Below are 18,178 nucleotides of genomic sequence, written 5' to 3' on the forward strand. Positions count from 1 at the left end.
AAATAGCCTTCTTTGTCTCATCTTCAATAATAATGTCAATTATTTCAAGCATCAGTCAGTCTTTAATTTTAAATGTTTCTGATTTTGAGGGAATAATATGGTATGCATATTAAATAAATAAACATTCTTTCCTTGAGTATTATGGGAGGAGACAAAAAATGGAAGACAAGGGTCTTAACTTTGGGCAGTGCCCTATTATATGAACTTGCGTTCTTTGAACTCTGATTTTTAAAGAATCCCATTTACTTGTTACTTTGAACAGTTCAGGCCAGTTACTTGTATCAGTAAAAGCAAGAAAAGAATTTGGGTATCTATCAAATTCCCTCATTTGTTTCTAATTGAGGTGTCCCTCTCACCTTTGTGTAGTTCCCTCTTTGGGGTCACTCAACAAAGAGACTCTGATCCACCCGTTTTGTATGGACGGCTTCGCTGTTCTTTCCAAGCGCTTCTGAAACACTGATGAAGGTCTTGAAGATTTCTGACCCTCTATCATGTCAAAATTTTATCAAAATCACACCTCAAGCTCAACACCTGGCATTTAAGCACGTAGCCGTTGGTCACTAGGGTGAGCACACTGGCAAGGCCACATGAGAAAGAGTGGCGTGTGCACAGCCAGAGATCAAGGTTCTCATTTCTCTTATATTCATAATTTCATCTCTGGTACCAAATGCCGAGGCATGCAGCAGGACCTCAGCATGTTTTGAAAAAAGAGAATAACTGGAGCTTTACATCTTGGTAGTTGTGCAACCATGAGAAAGGCATTCCACCCCTCAACTATAAAGCAAGCATGTTTGCTTGGTTTTTTGTTAGTTTGTTTGTTTTTCTTTCTAGCTTTTGAGCTAGGGTCCCATTGCATAGCCAAGTCTGGCCATGAATTTCCCAGTCCTCCTGCCCTATTTTCTGAGCACTGGCATACAGGTGTGCTTCTTACAAAGCTAAGAAGACCCATGTGAAGTGCCCAGCGGAGGCTGGCACAGAGCATCCCTTCCAGAGATGCTAATTTCAGGTCTACAACTGTCTGCACTTCATATGGTCTCAGATAGAGAACGAAGTGAGGTTAATATTTTCTGAAGAATCATCTACTTTTTAAGATACCCTTTTTAACTGGCAGGACAAGGTCACATCCTCAGGTCCTATGATGTATGGGAAGAAGTCCATGTCACAATCAGAAATGCCTAGAATAGAAAAGGTTCTGATTTTAGTACTTTGGGTTCCTGCAGCTGGGATATTTGTCAAGTGTCTGCTAAACTTGGACTTAAGGAGGACACTTAAGCAAGACCCAACTCTTGCATTTGATAAAGAGCTAAGGATGGTTCCATACCTTGTAATAATTATGGTGCAATGGCCATACTGTCAAGAATTTCATCTAAAGAAGGACTCCAAAGTAATACCTTAGCTGAAAGATAAAGAATATAAAGATTAATTAGTTTCGTCTGCGTGATTACTGGATGGGTGGTGGGAGGACAGGTTTGCAATGGAGGGTTATACAAACAGCATACAGAGTAAGATCTTCTAGTGTTCTGGACAAAGACTTTGGGAGGAAAATCCTATGTTTTCTCTGTCAGTGTTTTGCCACCATGACAGCTTTCTATACTAGCGGGCTATGATAGCAATTGGTGAGAACTAGAAGTAAACAGGAGGACACTGAGACTGTGACCTGGTAGTAAGCATCAATGTAGCACTTAGAGAAATGCATGGCCTTGCAACCTGGTGGCTGGTATCACCATGCAGAGAGTAGCACCATCCCTCTGTTCAGCACCTGCATCTGCCAGATGGTATTCAGGAGACTATGTTCTTCAGTGTGGTGAACAAGAGAGACAAAAATTCTGCTCTCAGAGTTTATATTCTAGGAAGGATTCTATTGGCTCTGTATTTCAGATTAGATCCTCCCTATTTCTGTTCTGGGAATCGAACCCAAGATCCTATTCATGCTACGCAACCACTCTTAATTACTGGAAACGTTAGGAGGGGGCAGTTCCAACCACTGGAATGCTCTTTCACAATGTATGACCCTAGATTGTCCACATCATCTGGCCACATTGTGACTAGTCCATCAGTGTGTTCCAAAGCCCAATTGTCCACTTCTACCTATGAATGCATCATTAGCAGAACTGGCATTTGCAGTTCCTTCCATGTGATGTGTCAGTGTGACCCACATACACAAAGCACAGGGATCCCTTCAAATTTGCTTGCAACTATGCAGATGCAGTAGTTATAGCCAAATTTCCCTTCTGTGCCCACCTCTGCCCTGTACTACCACTTCTAGAACTCACTCTCCTTGCTCCAAGGGTTGCCGGCTATGTACACATATCTAGCCAGTTCTTCAGACTTGTATTTACCCACCCGATTTCTGTACATAGTCCATATTGCCCATTTCTGAGGCCGCAGTTGGACAAAAGTTCAGCATTAGCAGAGTAGACCCTTTAAGTTGTTCCCTACTTTGGGGAAGACGAAAAGTACCTGAATCTCTGCTTTGGCTCCTAAAACTTAAGACACCAATTCAGAGGGCCAGGCATGCTGGTGGGGGCCTTTAATCCCAGCAGAGGATGGAGGCAGAGGCAGGTGGATCCCTGTGAGTTTGAGGGCAGCCTGGTCTTTAAAAATTGAGTCCAGGATAGCCAGGGCCTTTTTTCACAGAGAAACCCTGTCTTGGAAAAAAAAATACTTGGCCTGAGCTTTGGGTCAGATGCTATGTACCTGGGTACCACTTCCAACATCCTATGTATTCCAAGGTTCTAAACATGAACATCTTGTTTTACTGACTATGAGTGTGGATGTGGGAGTTGAGGGTAATTACATCATCTGGTAACCTCTCTAGCTCTGTCCCCATCGAGGTTTAACACACAAGCCTCCTCCCATCTCGGCCTCCCTGGTATTAGGATTACAGGTATGCACCACCATAGCTTCCTACCATCAGGAGTCTTCATTACAAGTGATAATGACCCAATTAAAACTGACTTTGGTGGGGTTGGTGATTTAGCTCAGTGGTAGAGCGCTTGCCTAGGAAGCGCAAGGCCCTGGGTTCAAGGCCCTGGGTTCGGTCCCCAGCTCCGAAAAAAAAAAAAAAAAAGAACAAAAAAAAAACTGACTTTGGTAAAACAAACTTGTATGGTTCATGTAACTGGAAAAGGGCTGGTTTCCCGCATGTCTCAGTTGGTCCTACATATTGGTTCTCCATGATGTCCCTCTCAGCCAGGCCCTTTCTACTTGGCAGTCTTACATTTTGTTGTAACTAGGGGATGGGGGGCAGAGTGAGTTCACTGGGGTAAACAGAATGCTCTTCTTCAGGGAAAGGGCAATGGATATGGAAGAACTAGACTCTGCAAACATCTTCTACAGAGACTCCATTGACTGTCATTGACAAAGACAGAGAGGACAGCATGCCACTTGATATAACACTGGTAGTGACCAACTCATGCTTGCAAAAGTATTGGGAGAGAAAAGGACCCAAATGCAAAGTGAGAAAAGTGAGAAAGGGAGAGATGTAGTGATAGCAGCCAGCCCCCCACACCTTCATGTGCACATCCCTAGCAACTTGCTGGTATCATAAGACCCTTGCAATAACTTACCCTCCTTCCTGATAACTGCTGCTTGTCAGATCTGGAAGAAGCCCTGTTCATCTTCACTAGTGGTAGACATCTGCCTGCTTGAGTTATTGCACTTTCTAGTGCCGCCAAATACCCAGAACAAGAGTGTCATTAGAAGCCCTCATGGAGCAATCCTTCCGACTGACTGCTGCCCATAACGCTCACAGCTTCTTCACTGATGTTGCCAAATAAAGGCTGCCTCTTAATGAGTCACTTTTATTATCATCATCGCTGTCATAAGAAACATGTAGCTCATTTATGCTGCATTTGCTATAGAATCTAGATCAGCTAGTCTCAACCTATGGGTCTCGACCCCTTTACGGGCTGCCTATCAGACATCCTGCCTATCAGAGATTTACATTATAATTCACAACAGTAGCAAAATTACAGTTATGAAGTAGCGATGAAATAATTTTCTGATTGGAGGTCACTGCAACATGTATTAAAGGGTCACAGCATTAAGATGGTTGAGAAACACTGATCTAGATGACGTTCCTCAGACTGGCCCGACACCTGCCTGACTGAACCAAGCTACAGCAATAGCACAGATGCTCAAGAAAGCATCTTTTGTTTACTCAGTCAACAAATGCCGACTGTTTTCAGGTGCATGTGAACATGTTATGTGCATGTATGTGCTGAACCAAGAGGAGGGTAACCTTGAAGGATGATGTTCCATTAGGAATCTCATGTGTGTTACAGACAAGTAACTGGGCAGGGGCAGCAGTGTGAGAGTCCCAAGACAAACATCAGGAGTATCAGGAGCCTAAGGCTATTAACCAGCCCAATCCTGGCTAGGGGGTAGGACGTGAGGGCAGAAAGTTGGCTTCTAGGCATGCATGGAAAAGAAGAGATACACCCTAGATCAAGCTTGAAGGTGGGACTAAGTTGTCACAGGTCTAGTGGAAGCAACAGAAACAATGTGGCTCAGAATCAGGAAGCAAAAGGGAGACTGGGCTTCTAAGAACTACAAGAAAGTTGGTCCAGGTTGTGACCATAGGGAGAAGTGAGAAAAGGCAGCCCTGGAGTCACCTATAGAGTTTGGACATCATCTGTCACTGCATTTCCTTCCAAGACCATCTTACAAGGCTGTCTTGGGTAGTCAGTACTACCCAGTCATGTCAGTAGCAAGATTCACCCCATTGCCACATCCAATTGTCTGCCATATAGAGACAAAGGTAGTGCCTTGGTCATCTTATCCTGGCCATAAAATCAGGAACTTGCTAGCCCACTGCTAATAATACCCTTGCTGGCTGCAAAGGTGTGTTTAACATTTTAAAAAAAAATCACTTGGCTTTTGCAACCTAATTAAAAGCTCAATTACCCAACCACTGGGGCAACTGACAAGGAAGATTAAGAGGAAATGCCATACCTACAACGTCATGGGGTCTCTGGTTCAGTTGTCTGGGTGAGAGCTAAATGTTAGTAGAATTTCAGGCTGCTGGGCGAGCCCTGGGTATTCGGGGCTGAGAACCTCTCTACAGAGTACAGTGCCAGACAGAAGGAGTTCTGGAGAAAAGTAGGTCCCCTTGCTGTCCTGCTCAAACCTTGGAGATCCTGGGCTCCCACACAAATGCGCCTGCCAGATCCTCAGCAGCAACCTCTGGGAAGTGCTGAGTCCTCATGAGGTGCTCTGATCCACTGCTAAAAGACAGATATAAAGTGACCCTGTTCAAGGCCAATGTAAAGAAGCTGGAAAGGAACTGCTATCTCACCTACCCCTAGGACCTACCTGCAAGCAACATCTAGCTCTGTAATGGTTTGAGTGACACCGGTCTGCATGGCCTCATATATTTGAATGTTTGGCTCCCAGTTGGTGGAACTGTTTAGAAAGGATTAGGAGGCGTGGCCTTCTTGGAGTAGTAGATGTGGCCTTGTTGGAAGAGGTGTGTCACTGGGTGGTGGTAGGCTTTGAGGTTTCAAAAGTCCACACCAGGCCCAGACTCACTCCTTTCCCTGCCTGCTGCCTGTGAATCAGATGTAAGCTCTCTGCTACTGCTCTAGCACCATGCCCTGCCTGCCTGCCTGTTGCCATGCTCCCACCATGATGGTCATGAATTAACCCTCTGAAACTGTAAGCAATAGAAAGATAGATAGACAGATAGATAGATAGATAGATAGATAGATAGATAGATAGATAGATAGATAGATAGATAGATGGATAGACAGACGGATGGATAGACAGATAGATAGATGGATAGATAGGTAGAATGTTTCCTTGATCACTCTTTATAGCAATAGAATGGTAACAAAGACAGTCTCTGTGAGCCATCCTGTGCAGGGCTCTAAAGCATTATCCACAACTCCTCCCACTCCCTTCCACTTACCTGGGAACTCCAAGTTGGCCTCATTAGCATATTACTTCTGCTCACCCAATCCCACACAGCACCTTCCTTCTCACTCCCACCTCCACATCTCCCTGAACACCCCTGCCTTTGCCATTTAGTCACTGGAGTTAGGTTTTAGGTCGTGCTCCTGAAATGCACATATTTGGAATGAAAATGTGGTTGGCTTGATTTTTATAGACAAGTAGCTATGGGCTCTGTGGTCCATCCCTGTTACCCCATTCCCCATTATCCTCCTCATCCATCAGGGACACCGAGTGACAAGCTCTCTGGGTGCTTCTCAGGGTGCTGCCTGCACTGTTCCTTCTGTACTGAGACAGCAAATCATTGGCCAAAGCTGTGGATTGTTTCTCACAGCAATTAACAGTTGCCCTGGTGTTAATTTCCAATCAATAGCCTGCCATGCTTGGCTCCAAGCTGTCGGCTGGAAGCCTCTACAGCACATTTTGAAAGTAACTTGCCAGGAGGTAGGACTTTGGCTCTGGCTCCTCCAAAAGCCCTCACCAAACATTTTAGAAACACCAAATGCCCTCTCACCATTACCAGGGGTTGAGGGACTGAGAGACCAGGCAGGTGGCTCTAGACACCTCTTAGAGTCTGATGACAGATTGGGGACACAGGTGAAACTGCCTCTCCTCAAGATGGGTAGCCCTTTGAATATTCATTAAGTTCTCATTTTCCTATTTTGGCTTTTTTGAAATGTTTTGCTGTTTGAGGTGGCTGTGTTTTTCTTCCATTTAACCCTCTCATTTAAATGTCTCTTGCTCTCTTTTTTTTTCCTTTTTAATATAAATCAAATAGCCATGGTTTCTCATTTCTGACCTGTGTCACTTCCTTTAGCTCCCTGTGGACAGAACGAGACCCGAGAGGATGGCAAGACAATCCAGCTGCCCCCATGCAAGACAGGAGCATGGATTGTGCCAGCCATCATGGCCTGCTACCTCTTAGTAGCGAACATCCTTCTGGTCAACCTCCTTATTGCTGTCTTCAAGTGAGTGGCCACTCCTTCAGACATACGGGTGGATGGATGGGCAGCAGACAGAGGGAGCTGATACTTCCAAAAGTAATACTTGCTTGTCATGTGACTCTAATCTGTTTCAGCAATACATTTTTTGAGGTCAAGTCGATATCCAACCAAGTATGGAAATTTCAGAGGTACCAGCTCATCATGACTTTCCATGAGAGACCAGTTCTGCCTCCACCGCTCATCATCTTCAGTCACATGACCATGATATTCCAGCATGTGTGCTGCCGATGGAGGAAGCATGAGAGTGACCCGGATGAAAGGGACTACGGCCTGAGTGAGCTGCAAGCCGGCACCTGCGGCCGGAAGTTCCCAGCTATTCCCATAGGCAGTCGGGCAAGATCCGTGCCCTGCTTGGTTCTCCTGCCTCATGCATATTTAGGGGGAATGGAACAGGGACCTGCTTGATGAGATATAGACTAGAAGGAAGACAGTATAGCAAAAGCTGAAGCCAAATTTCTTAGCCACATCTAGTAAGAGAAAAAAGCATTCTTCAACAGTGCTGGCGCTCCCACCTTCACACACACTACTTCCAAGAATCCCATTGTAAATCAGTTGCGTCAATATGCACCAAGTGCTAAATTAGATATAACTCTTTAAACAATGTCCTGAGTTTCATTCCTCCATGCTCATTTCTGGAACTATCACCATTCCAGGTCTTAGATGTTTTTTTAAGTCTTCAGCATTGTACCTATATGATTTTTTTTCTTTGAGGAGAATGAGCCTTGCTCTCAGAGCACACAACAATGGCCTCTCCACCACCCACCACCCACCACCCACCTGCTAACCCGGTGTTTCTGAAGGGAAGTTTGACTGGCACTGGGCTGGAACAGTTCCTCACTGTGTAAGAATGTGTGACTCATTGCAGGAGACTTAACATAGCCATCTCTGCACATTAAGTAGCAATGGCCCCTGTAGGCTCCTAAATACCCCCTGGGCACAAACTCTCTAAAGTTGTTGAAAGTTCAGTGATTGATAGACAGCCTACTGTGCCTTTTCCAAATGTGTCAAGTCTACATCTACGTTAAATCCACAAACTAGAGCCTCTGGGATGGTGGTCCAGGAATCTACCTCCAGTCCATGGGACACCCATGGCTTAAAACCAGAGTTACCTAGTCAATTGTTGCTCTAACGCTGAAGGTTCTAGTAATCTCCCTGACTAAGAAATGACCTACTTCTTCCTAGAGATTCAATTCAGACAGTTGGAAAGACTTAGACATTCTATTATCATTCCCTACTGAAACACAGGTTTAGCCAAACAGGTATGACCTGATATTTTGTCTTCAAATCATGTCAGTATGGTAAAGTCCTGGGCAAAGAATACTGTCTTGATTGCTGCCCTATGAGAATATTGTGCTGGGGTTCAACTCAGGGCTCTAAGTCAATTTCAATAAAGCATGAGCATCTGTGGTAGAAACTTTGGCTTAGCTAGAGAGCACAGGATGGCTGGAAATACAGTGCAGAGAGGGCTGTGGGATTAATTTCTATCATTATTGTGACCAAATGCCTAATAAAAGAAACTTAAAGAAAGAGAGATCCTTTGCATAGTTCATAGTTTACAGAAACACAGTTTGTTGTGTCAAGGAGGGCAGTGAGGGTATAAGGGGCAGGCAATTTCTCCTATCTTGGGGGATTACAAAGCAGAAAAAAACTCGATCAGCAACCTGGCCAGGCTATGAACTTTAAAGACTCATCCACATCCAGACAGACCTCACATATCCTAATACAGTACTACCCTCTCTCTGAGAACCAGCTACTCAAACACATAAGTCTGGGAGGAGGGGATAGTTTGTGTTCAGATCACAGCAGGAGCCATCGAGAGACCTGTTTCTACTTCAGAGCCCATTTCATAGGTCTAAGGATACTAAGAAGTCCCACCAACCTCATCTATGTGATTTGTTTCTGTTGTGCCTTGTTTATGAGGCAGGGTCTTTCTTTATAACCCTAGCTAGCCTGGAACTCACTATATAGACCAGGCTAGCCCCATCCTAGCAATTCACTGCATCTGCCTCCCAGGTGCTGGGATTAAAGGTGTGTGGCACCACACTCAACCACAGACACTGTTTCTTATTTCAGTCAGAGTGGTACTGGATGCATCACCAGGTCTCTGCACGGGTAGCAGGGAAGAGCAGGTGACACACTTCCCAGAGACTTCCTCAGCTCACTGAGGCCAAAGCCCAAGACTCCTTCTAGTTTTCGGCTCAGCTCTTCCTTTGGAGCCATTTAGCTTTCAAGGTCACAGGACAGTCATTGAGTTTCCAGTCATCGAATGCCTAAGCTGAAGTTAGGAAAAAGAAAGGAAGCTGGGAAAGTATACAAAGAGTCTCAGTCTCTCTCTCTCTCTCTCTCTCTCTCTCTCTCTCTCTCTCTCTCTCTCTCTGCAATCAGGGAAGCAAAAATCTCTTTCCTGTACACCACCCCTCCCTGCAATACATTTCTTTTATTTCTTGGTCAAAACTGGGTGTTGTGGTTGCTAATCATTTCAAGGATGACTAGAAATGTGTTTATGTGGCTCTCTTGCCTCTGAATAGAAAAAAGAAAAAGAGAGAGGGAGGGAGGGAGGGAGAGAGAGAGGAAGATGGGGTTGGGGTTGAATAAAAAGTATCAATCAATAACATTGGCGTGTCACACTACACAGCCCAGGAAATTCGGTGCCTTTGAAAAACATCCATGCTTCCAGTTGCTCCCTTTCCCTTCCTTCCTTTATGCACTCAGTCCTGCTGCTTCCTTAATTAAGCCCAGCTCCTGCGGTAGCCAGGTATACCCAGGTGGGCTCCAGAGACCGCACTACGCTGTGGCTCAGGAAGGAGCTGGTGATTCGAGTGGCCTAATTAGATTTGGACTCCGTCTGGAACTCACAATAGAATCTAGGTGACTTTCCCCAGCCTGCATTTCTTTAAAACTGTCATTAGGCCACAGACCAGATGCTGTTGTGGTCCCTGCTCTGTCTCACAGTTCTCTTCTCTTCCCCACCCCCCCCAACCCTAACAGAACTCTTCATAACTGATGATGAGCTCAAGAAAGTACATGATTTTGAAGAGCAGTGCATAGAGGAATATTTCAGAGAGAAGGATGACCGCTTCAATTCATCCAATGATGAGAGGATACGGGTTACGTCAGAAAGGTGTGTTCCTTCCCACGGATGCTTCCCGGACACAGCCCATGTTACCGGTTGAATTGTGCTCACATCTCCAAAACATACGCTTACCTTTACTCCCCCAAAAATCATGGACTTCTGAAAGAACAGGACAACTCCTATTCAGTCAGTTGATCAAAGTTCCAGACTTAGAGACCCTGAGCCTTTTCAGGAAACAGTGAAAGCTTTAAACTGGACAGGAGAATTGTAAGTCTAGAACAGATCTGGCTCTGACTAGAACCCGGAAACTTTGGTCCTAAACATAAAGCAAGGGAGACCCAGACCCAGCTTAGGCTCTTCAAAAAGTTCATGTTTCATACTGTGACCATTAAGCATTCTTATTCAGAGGAGAATAACCCCCTGTTTGGCTTATGTGAGTGTCCCTTGTCTTCTAGATAAACAAAAACACAGGGTCTGTCAATCAGTGAGAGAATAGTATTTTTTCAAGAATTATTTTTGTTTTTTTTCCTATAGAACATGATTAAGAACAAAGAAGTTAATACAAAATGTTCTATGTTGATTATTTTGTCACTTATCAAATGGGCCAAGAGACCTAAGAAAAATCTCCTATACGAACATTAGTGCCTGGGCTCTGAGGGCAGCACCCACATCACAAGACAGGCATAGCCTCATGTGCACCAGTAACCAACCGTGGTGCTGTCAGGGATAGAGACAGTAGGATCACTGGGGCTTGCTTATCTTAAAAAAAAATGCAAACCCAGGTTCACAGAGAGACCCTGCCTTAAAAAAATAAGATGCAACACACACACACACACACACACACACACACACACACACACACACACATGTGCCTGGGAGTACACGGGACAGATATCTAATAGCTCTAGGTCTAAGGAAATGCTTCCATGGTTTCTTGTGTCTCTTTCACTACTATAGACTAAGAAAACCATCATTCCAAGCTGTTGTATCCATAATCCAGCATTTGGAACTAGCATTCAAAAGAACACTCAAGAGAGTGTCACAAAGAATGGGTGTAGTTATGCTTTAACTGTTTATAAAGACAGAAAGAGCAAATTGTGAATAGTGTAGAAGACATAATAGATTGATGATGACTGCCGTCAGTGTGATGGAGCTTCAAAGAGTTGAGAAATGATTCTAATTTTCATGAAATGACACTTTGTGTGCCCACATCAAAGATTCTTTATTAACGAAAGTGGTAATGTTTTGTCTCTTGCTCTTTTTTTTAGAGAATGCAGATTATATACATAGGTATAGCCACATATGCCAATGCGTGGCTATATCTATAGGTGCCAAGCCAATATTAATAAGTTTTAAGGCTGTGAACAGATTTTATACACATCTGCCACTACAAAATAGAGAGATTTATGATATGCTGTAAAGTAGTTCTCTGGCAAACAGAGGTAGGAGCTGAAATTCTGAAGCTCTCTCTCCTTCTGAGGCCTTGGAAAGCGGTTTATGAATGGACATCAGCCATGTGCTTCCAGAAAATTGTGCCATGTGGGAATATTACCATAGCTGAGACACATTTCCTCAGCATATGTCTTCGGGCCTTTGGAATGCTTTTTGAATTCAGAAAAACCACACGGGTCTAGGAGGCAAGAAAGGCAAAAAGGGAGAGGTATATTAAGATGCCAAGAAAGCTTTGCCCCTCTGAGGAACTGGGGTGGTGAGGGCCATATGTCAGCACATGTGAATATACTGTGACCAAGTCAACAACTCCTTCTGGAAAACCCAGGAAGGAACCAGAGTCTCTCACTCCACGTCATCCAGCCCTGCAAGATGACTCCCTCCCCTGACCTGCCAGGGTGACTCCTCAGTTGAGTGAGGTGAGAAGGTACCAGGCATTCGGAACAGAGCAGAAGCTTGACCTCTTGGTGCATAGGCAATAGGAAGACTGGGTCTGAAGACTCAGCATGGCCTCCTGAGCAGGCCCTACTGCAAGGCCTTGTTGTTCTTCTATGGCTTCTATTCGTTTTGGAGTTTTGCTGTGGTTATTGTTGGGTTCTTTGTGTTTCTAAGAAAATCAAAACCTAAGATCTCGCAACAATGGAGCAGTATGCAGCACAACAGAAATGCATCAAGAGCACTGGGAACCCAACAAGAGACCAAGGCCTGGATAGCTCCCTCAGTGTCCTCCAGGCTATCCCTTCTGAGTGGGGTGGAAGGTGATATCACCTGTCTTATTTATAGCCTCTTAACAAGGAGAGCTAGGAACAGAGATCTGCGTGTGAGTGAGTCTGTGTCTAGAGACATTAGCAGAGAAGTGCGTGTCTGTGTCTCCCCGTCGATTGTACACAGTTCATATAACAGAGGGAATATTACATAATCCCACCTTCATGTACATTGCAGAGATTGGAAAGCAGAAAGCACTAAGAGCTTATTCTTTTCTCATGGGCGACTCCTCTCACCTCCCCTGTACCCTGTTGTCAGCATCTTCTGAGTTAATCTGAAATGAACCTTTCTCCATCTGGAGAGGGATGGAAAGCCGAAAACAGTTTCTTTCCATATAATATCGTGATTTCCACAATGGCCTTCTTTCTCTTTTTAACTTAGTCACTGTAGGTGCCTATCGCCTTGGGGATTCCTGTTCATTTGTAAATTCTTAGCACCTGTGTCTGCATTCTGTTGCTTGACCTAATTAAACCGTACTCAGCACTGAGTGGCCGAAATCATGACTGAAAATTCTTGGTGGGCTCTGTGTGTTCATTCATATGTGGAGGTCAGAAGACAATTTGCAGGAGTAAGTTCTCTCTTCCACCATGTGCATCCCAAAGATGAAACTCAGATCATCAGACTTGGTGGCAAGTGCCTTTGCCTGCCAAACCATCCCACTGGGCCCAAACTTTTCAAGGAAAAAAAATTAAGTTTAAAGGAAGATGTCTAGTTATAGAACAGAAGTAAAGTAAATTTGACCCTAGGTCCTTTCTGGATGTTGGCTTCTACACTAAGCCCCTTACAGGCCCATACTATTTTCTACAAGTCTTAACACAGCAACCTAGGAGTGCCGAGAAGTCATGAAAATTGGTTTAAAATAGTTCTTGAGCTGGGTATGCTGTTGTATGCCTTTAATCCCAGCACTCGGGAGTAGAGGCAGGCAGATGTTTGTGAGTTCAAGGTCAACCTGGTCTATAAAGCAAGTTCCAGGACAGTCAGTTACATAGACAGACCCTGCTTTTTTTTTTAACCTCCTTTGCATCTGGCTTCCAGCTCTGGTTCTATTTTTTAAGTCTGTGCTGTTTTGTTCTTAGGGCTCCCATCAGACTTTCCCAGTGTAGCTTAAAGCTTCTTCGTCCTGCGTTCCAGCTTCCTTTCATTTTTGTTGGATTTTCAGTCTATGTCTAGCTGACCTCCCTTGTTAGCCCTCAACTCTTCTGTGTCTCTGTCTCTGTCTCTGTCCTCTGTCTCTGTCCTCTGTCTCTGTCCTGTGCCTCTCTCTCTCTCTCTCTCTCTCTCTCTCTCTTTCTCTCTCTCTCTCTCTCTCTCTCTCTCTCTCTCTCTCTCTCTCTCTCTCTCTCTCTCTCTCTCTCTCCTTTTCCATGATATGGAGCCCTAAGCCTGAAGGGTAGTAGATAGAGAGGCCCCACCACCCAGGCTATGGCACACAGATATTTCTCAGCCCTTGGACCAGTGATCCCATGTAATTATGCCAAAATGGTACCATTATCTCCTTCAGATATCAGCCTTATATCCACTGGTCTCCATAAAGAACAGCAGGAGAATAGCTATTGTGCTTCTTATTACTCTTCTAGTGCTTAAGTACTACTAGGAAGCAGTACGTGGGGGTGTTGAACTGAAAGGTAAAAGCCTCTGAATTATGGCAGGCACAGTAGAGCTTGCCTGCCATCCCAGCAGTTCAGGAGGCTGAGGTAGGAGTTTCACTGGGCGATCAAGTGCAGCCTATACAACACAGAGTGACTACTTTTTTTTTTTTTATTAACTTGAGTATTTCTTATTTACATTTCAAGTGTTACTCCCTTTCCCGGTTTCCAGGCAATCATCCCCCTAATCCCTCCCCCTCCCCTTCTTTATGGGTGTTCCCCTCCCAACCCTCCCCCCATTGCCGCCCTCCCCCCAACAGTCTAGTTCACTGGGGGTTCAGTCTTAGCAGGACCAAGGGCTTCCCCTTCCACTGGTGCTCTTACTAGGATATTCATTGCTACCTATGGGGTCAGAGTCCAGGGTCAGTCCATGTATAGTCTTTAGGTAGTGGCTTAGTCCCTGGAAGCTCTGGTTGCTTGGCATTGTTGTTCATAAGGGGTCTTGAGCTCCTTCAAGCTCTTCGAACAGAGTGACTACTTTTAAGGATTCCTAAAACTATGGAAGACCCATGGATTAGGTCATGTCCAGTGTGCCTTCGACACAAAAGTATTCAGACCCTATGATCCGCAGTAGCAGCAGGAATGTCACTCTTCCTCATTCAGCCCCTCCCTTTACCCATAACCCTCCTGAGTCTGTCTTGGAGTAGAGCATGGCATTGACATCTTGCTTCATTCTCCAACTCCCCCAGCAGAGGAACCAACCCAAGTGACTCTTCCTCTTTGCTTCTCATACAGGGTGGAGAACATGTCCATGAGGCTGGAGGAAGTCAATGAGAGAGAACATTCCATGAAGGCTTCACTCCAGACTGTGGACATCCGGCTAGCACAGCTGGAGGATCTCATCGGGCGCATGGCCACTGCCCTGGAGCGCCTAACAGGTCTGGAGCGGGCAGAGTCTAACAAAATCCGCTCAAGGACCTCCTCAGACTGCACAGACGCAGCCTACATCGTCCGCCAGAGCAGCTTCAACAGTCAGGAAGGGAACACCTTCAAACTTCAAGAGAGTATAGACCCTGCAGGTGAGGAGACCATGTCCCCAACTTCTCCAACCTTAATGCCCCGTATGCGAAGCCATTCTTTCTATTCGGTCAATGTGAAAGACAAAGGTGGTATAGAAAAGTTGGAGAGCATTTTCAAAGAAAGGTCCCTGAGCTTACACCGTGCTACTAGCTCCCACTCAGTAGCCAAGGAGCCCAAAGCTCCTGCAGCCCCTGCAAACACCTTGGCCATTGTTCCTGATTCCAGAAGACCATCGTCATGCATAGACATCTATGTCTCTGCCATGGATGAGCTCCACTGTGATATAGACCCTCTGGATAATTCCATGAACATCCTTGGGCTGGGCGAGCCAAGCTTTTCAGCTCTAGCACCTTCCACAGCCCCTTCAAGCAGTGCCTATGCAACCCTTGCACCTACAGACCGACCTCCAAGCAGGAGCATTGATTTTGAAGACCTCACCTCCATGGACACTAGATCTTTTTCTTCAGACTATACCCACCTCCCAGAATGCCAAAACCCCTGGGACACAGACCCTCCAATGTACCATACCATCGAGCGTTCCAAGAGTAGCCGCTACCTAGCCACTACACCCTTCCTTCTGGAAGAGGCCCCCATTGTAAAATCCCATAGCTTTATGTTTTCTCCTTCAAGGAGTTACTACGCCAACTTTGGGGTGCCCGTGAAAACAGCAGAATACACAAGTATTACAGACTGTATCGACACAAGATGTGTCAATGCCCCCCAAGCAATAGCTGACAGAGCCACCTTCCCCGGAGGTCTCGGAGACAAAGTGGAAGATTTATCTTGTTGCCACCCTGAGCGAGAAGCAGAGCTGAGCCACCCTAGCTCTGACAGTGAGGAAAATGAGGCCAGAGGCCGGAGAGCTGCCAATCCGATATCCTCTCAGGAGACTGAAAATGCAGACAGAACCCTATCCAACAACATCACAGTTCCCAAGATAGAGCGCGCCAACAGCTACTCGGCAGAGGAGCCAAGCGCGCCATATGCACATACCAGAAAGAGCTTCTCCATCAGTGACAAGCTTGATAGACAGAGGAACACAGCAAGCCTCCGAAATCCCTTCCAGAGAAGTAAGTCCTCCAAGCCGGAGGGCCGAGGGGACAGCGTATCCATGAGAAGACTGTCTAGAACATCGGCTTTTCATAGCTTTGAGAGCAAGCACAACTAAACCATCTTCCCGTGTGTTGCAGGAGGCTCAAGAATCCAGCACTAAAATTCTCCCCAATGCCCACCACGTTCCCCATTCCTTGAGTTAGACCTGCTTTTTTCTTAGCTGAGCAAAACAAAGGGAGACATTAACTCAAAGGTAACCTCTGGGCCACGGGTCAAGCAATTATTCCGTCTGGCCCAGTGCAAAACACAGGGGTTAAGGCATGTTCCTATCTGTTGGGCAGGGAGGGGTAAAGATGACAGAAAAGGGGCTAGAGACGAATGGGTGTCACCAGGCACCGCAGAAAGCCATGAGCTCTGGGGAGCCAGTGGGCTCCAGCACTCTCCATGCCGACAGGCATCTTGGGATGTCGGCCCTGTTATCAAGAGTCGAGGGCTAAATTGCAAAATGAAATAAAAGTAGCTAGCGTACAAGATGAGATATTCTAAACTTCCCTTCTGTTTTCTTTTCGCATTGGTTCCATCACCGGTGACTAATGAAGAACATCCTTTTTATTCAGTATAAGCCGGCAGCAAGCAGTTCTACCTAACGTCCCACATCCTTCTCATGCCAACACCTCTGTAATTGGTCATTATAAAGAAAACCAAGGTAACAGTCATATATACAGTTCACCTGTCTCTTATCTATTCACTTCCGGTGCCACAACTGTTTATCTCTTTAGAAGAAAATAAGGGAACAGAAAAATGCCTTTTTTTTTTTTGTCTTGCGATCAAAATGAAGGAAGAATTGATGTTGAAAGCAAAAGTCCTATGATTTATAATATACCACGGGCAATCAAGTCTAGTCAAGTAAGCTCAGGATGAATGTACTTAGATAATTTTATATTTCTCAGTTATTTTGTATCTCACCTGTCATCAGAGAATTCACTCATCAAATATGTAATAGCGAACTTTAAGGAAAAGGTGGGAAGCTCTAACATTAAGTTGCCAGTGGGATGTTGTTATAGTCTCACCGTTCATAGTGCGTGACGCTGCTGTGTGGCCTTCATCACCTGCATGTCTCCACTATGTCCTCCAGACGCCTCCAAGATGTAACTGCCAAATTTCCACACCGCTCATCACGTGACCATTTTGTATTTCAACACATGGTTATATGTGGATATTTTCATACCTAGAGTTTAGCCATCCAATCTGGGTTCAGCATAAACTTAATCAGAGTTTTTCAAGGGCTGGTATCTTTTTTATGGAAATGTTCCAAAGTACTTTTTAAGGAAGTTTAAAAAACCATAAATAACCTTAGATTTGACTAGGGTCTTGATATCCACCCAAACCCATCAGTTGCAGACAGGCCGTGAATAGGTTTCTTATTTACAAAGCTATAAAAAAGATACAGTAGGGCTAAATAGAGAACAAATATACCATATACAGAGTTCTATAGTTTATGCTGCTTACATGTACATCCACATACAGACACATGTTTATATACAGTATATATACAGACACATAGAGATTTCTTAAAAGGCTTTGACTTCCTGTCATCTGATGGTATAATCAAGATTATTTTTTCGTGTCCAAGAAGTTTCACTGGAAAAAGTTGTTGTGCTATTGGATCCACTGTTGAAATTATAATTTTCAGAAAATTTATCTCTGGTCTTTACCTGTCTTTACACTGAACAAGAACCATCAACCCCCCCCCCCGCCCCCCATCTCCTTCTATTTGGAAGCACCCATTGCCACTCTGGTTACTCTCATATGAAACTATCATCACCAAGTACAATCCGAGTAGATGAGTGATTCTAAGCCAGTTTGCCTTACACAGTCTAGAATGAAGGCATATGCTCCTAAAATAGAACCTGGATCTGAAGTGGGAGGAAAAAAAATCTTGACCACAAATCTTTGGATTCCTATTTGGATCACTGAACACTAAGTCTTTAAGAAAAATGATTTTGAGCCAGGAATAGTTAAGGGTAATGCACACCTGTGTGTGGTTCCGGGCACTTGGGAAGAAGAGGCAGAAAGAAGAGGAATTCAAAGTCAGCCTCTGGTACATATCAAGTTCAAGGGCAACCTGGACTATATGAGAAACTGTTGCAGAGGGGAAGAGAGAGAGAGAGAGAGAGAGAGAGAGAGAGAGAGAGAGAGAGAGAGAGAGAGCGCCA

The 18,178-nt window shown here is 44.9% G+C and overlaps 1 protein-coding gene across 2 annotated transcripts in view; it reads left to right on the forward strand.

Moving 5' to 3' along the window:
* Positions 1 to 17,651, forward strand: part of Trpm3 (transient receptor potential cation channel, subfamily M, member 3) — an 884,432-nt gene extending 866,781 nt beyond the window's left edge. For both annotated transcript variants that reach the window (NM_001191562.1, NM_001354180.1), the window contains exons 22-25: positions 6,770 to 6,920; positions 7,031 to 7,230; positions 9,945 to 10,077; positions 14,625 to 17,651. In NM_001191562.1, coding sequence (NP_001178491.1) covers positions 6,770 to 6,920; positions 7,031 to 7,230; positions 9,945 to 10,077; positions 14,625 to 16,077 — 1,937 coding nt within the window. In that variant the 3' untranslated portion in view covers positions 16,078 to 17,651. The remainder of the gene's footprint in view (positions 1 to 6,769; positions 6,921 to 7,030; positions 7,231 to 9,944; positions 10,078 to 14,624) is intronic.
* Positions 17,652 to 18,178: the final 527 nt, after the last annotated feature.

This window comes from Rattus norvegicus, chromosome 1, assembly GCF_036323735.1.
Source record: "Rattus norvegicus strain BN/NHsdMcwi chromosome 1, GRCr8, whole genome shotgun sequence".
Taxonomy (NCBI): Eukaryota; Metazoa; Chordata; class Mammalia; order Rodentia; family Muridae; genus Rattus; species Rattus norvegicus.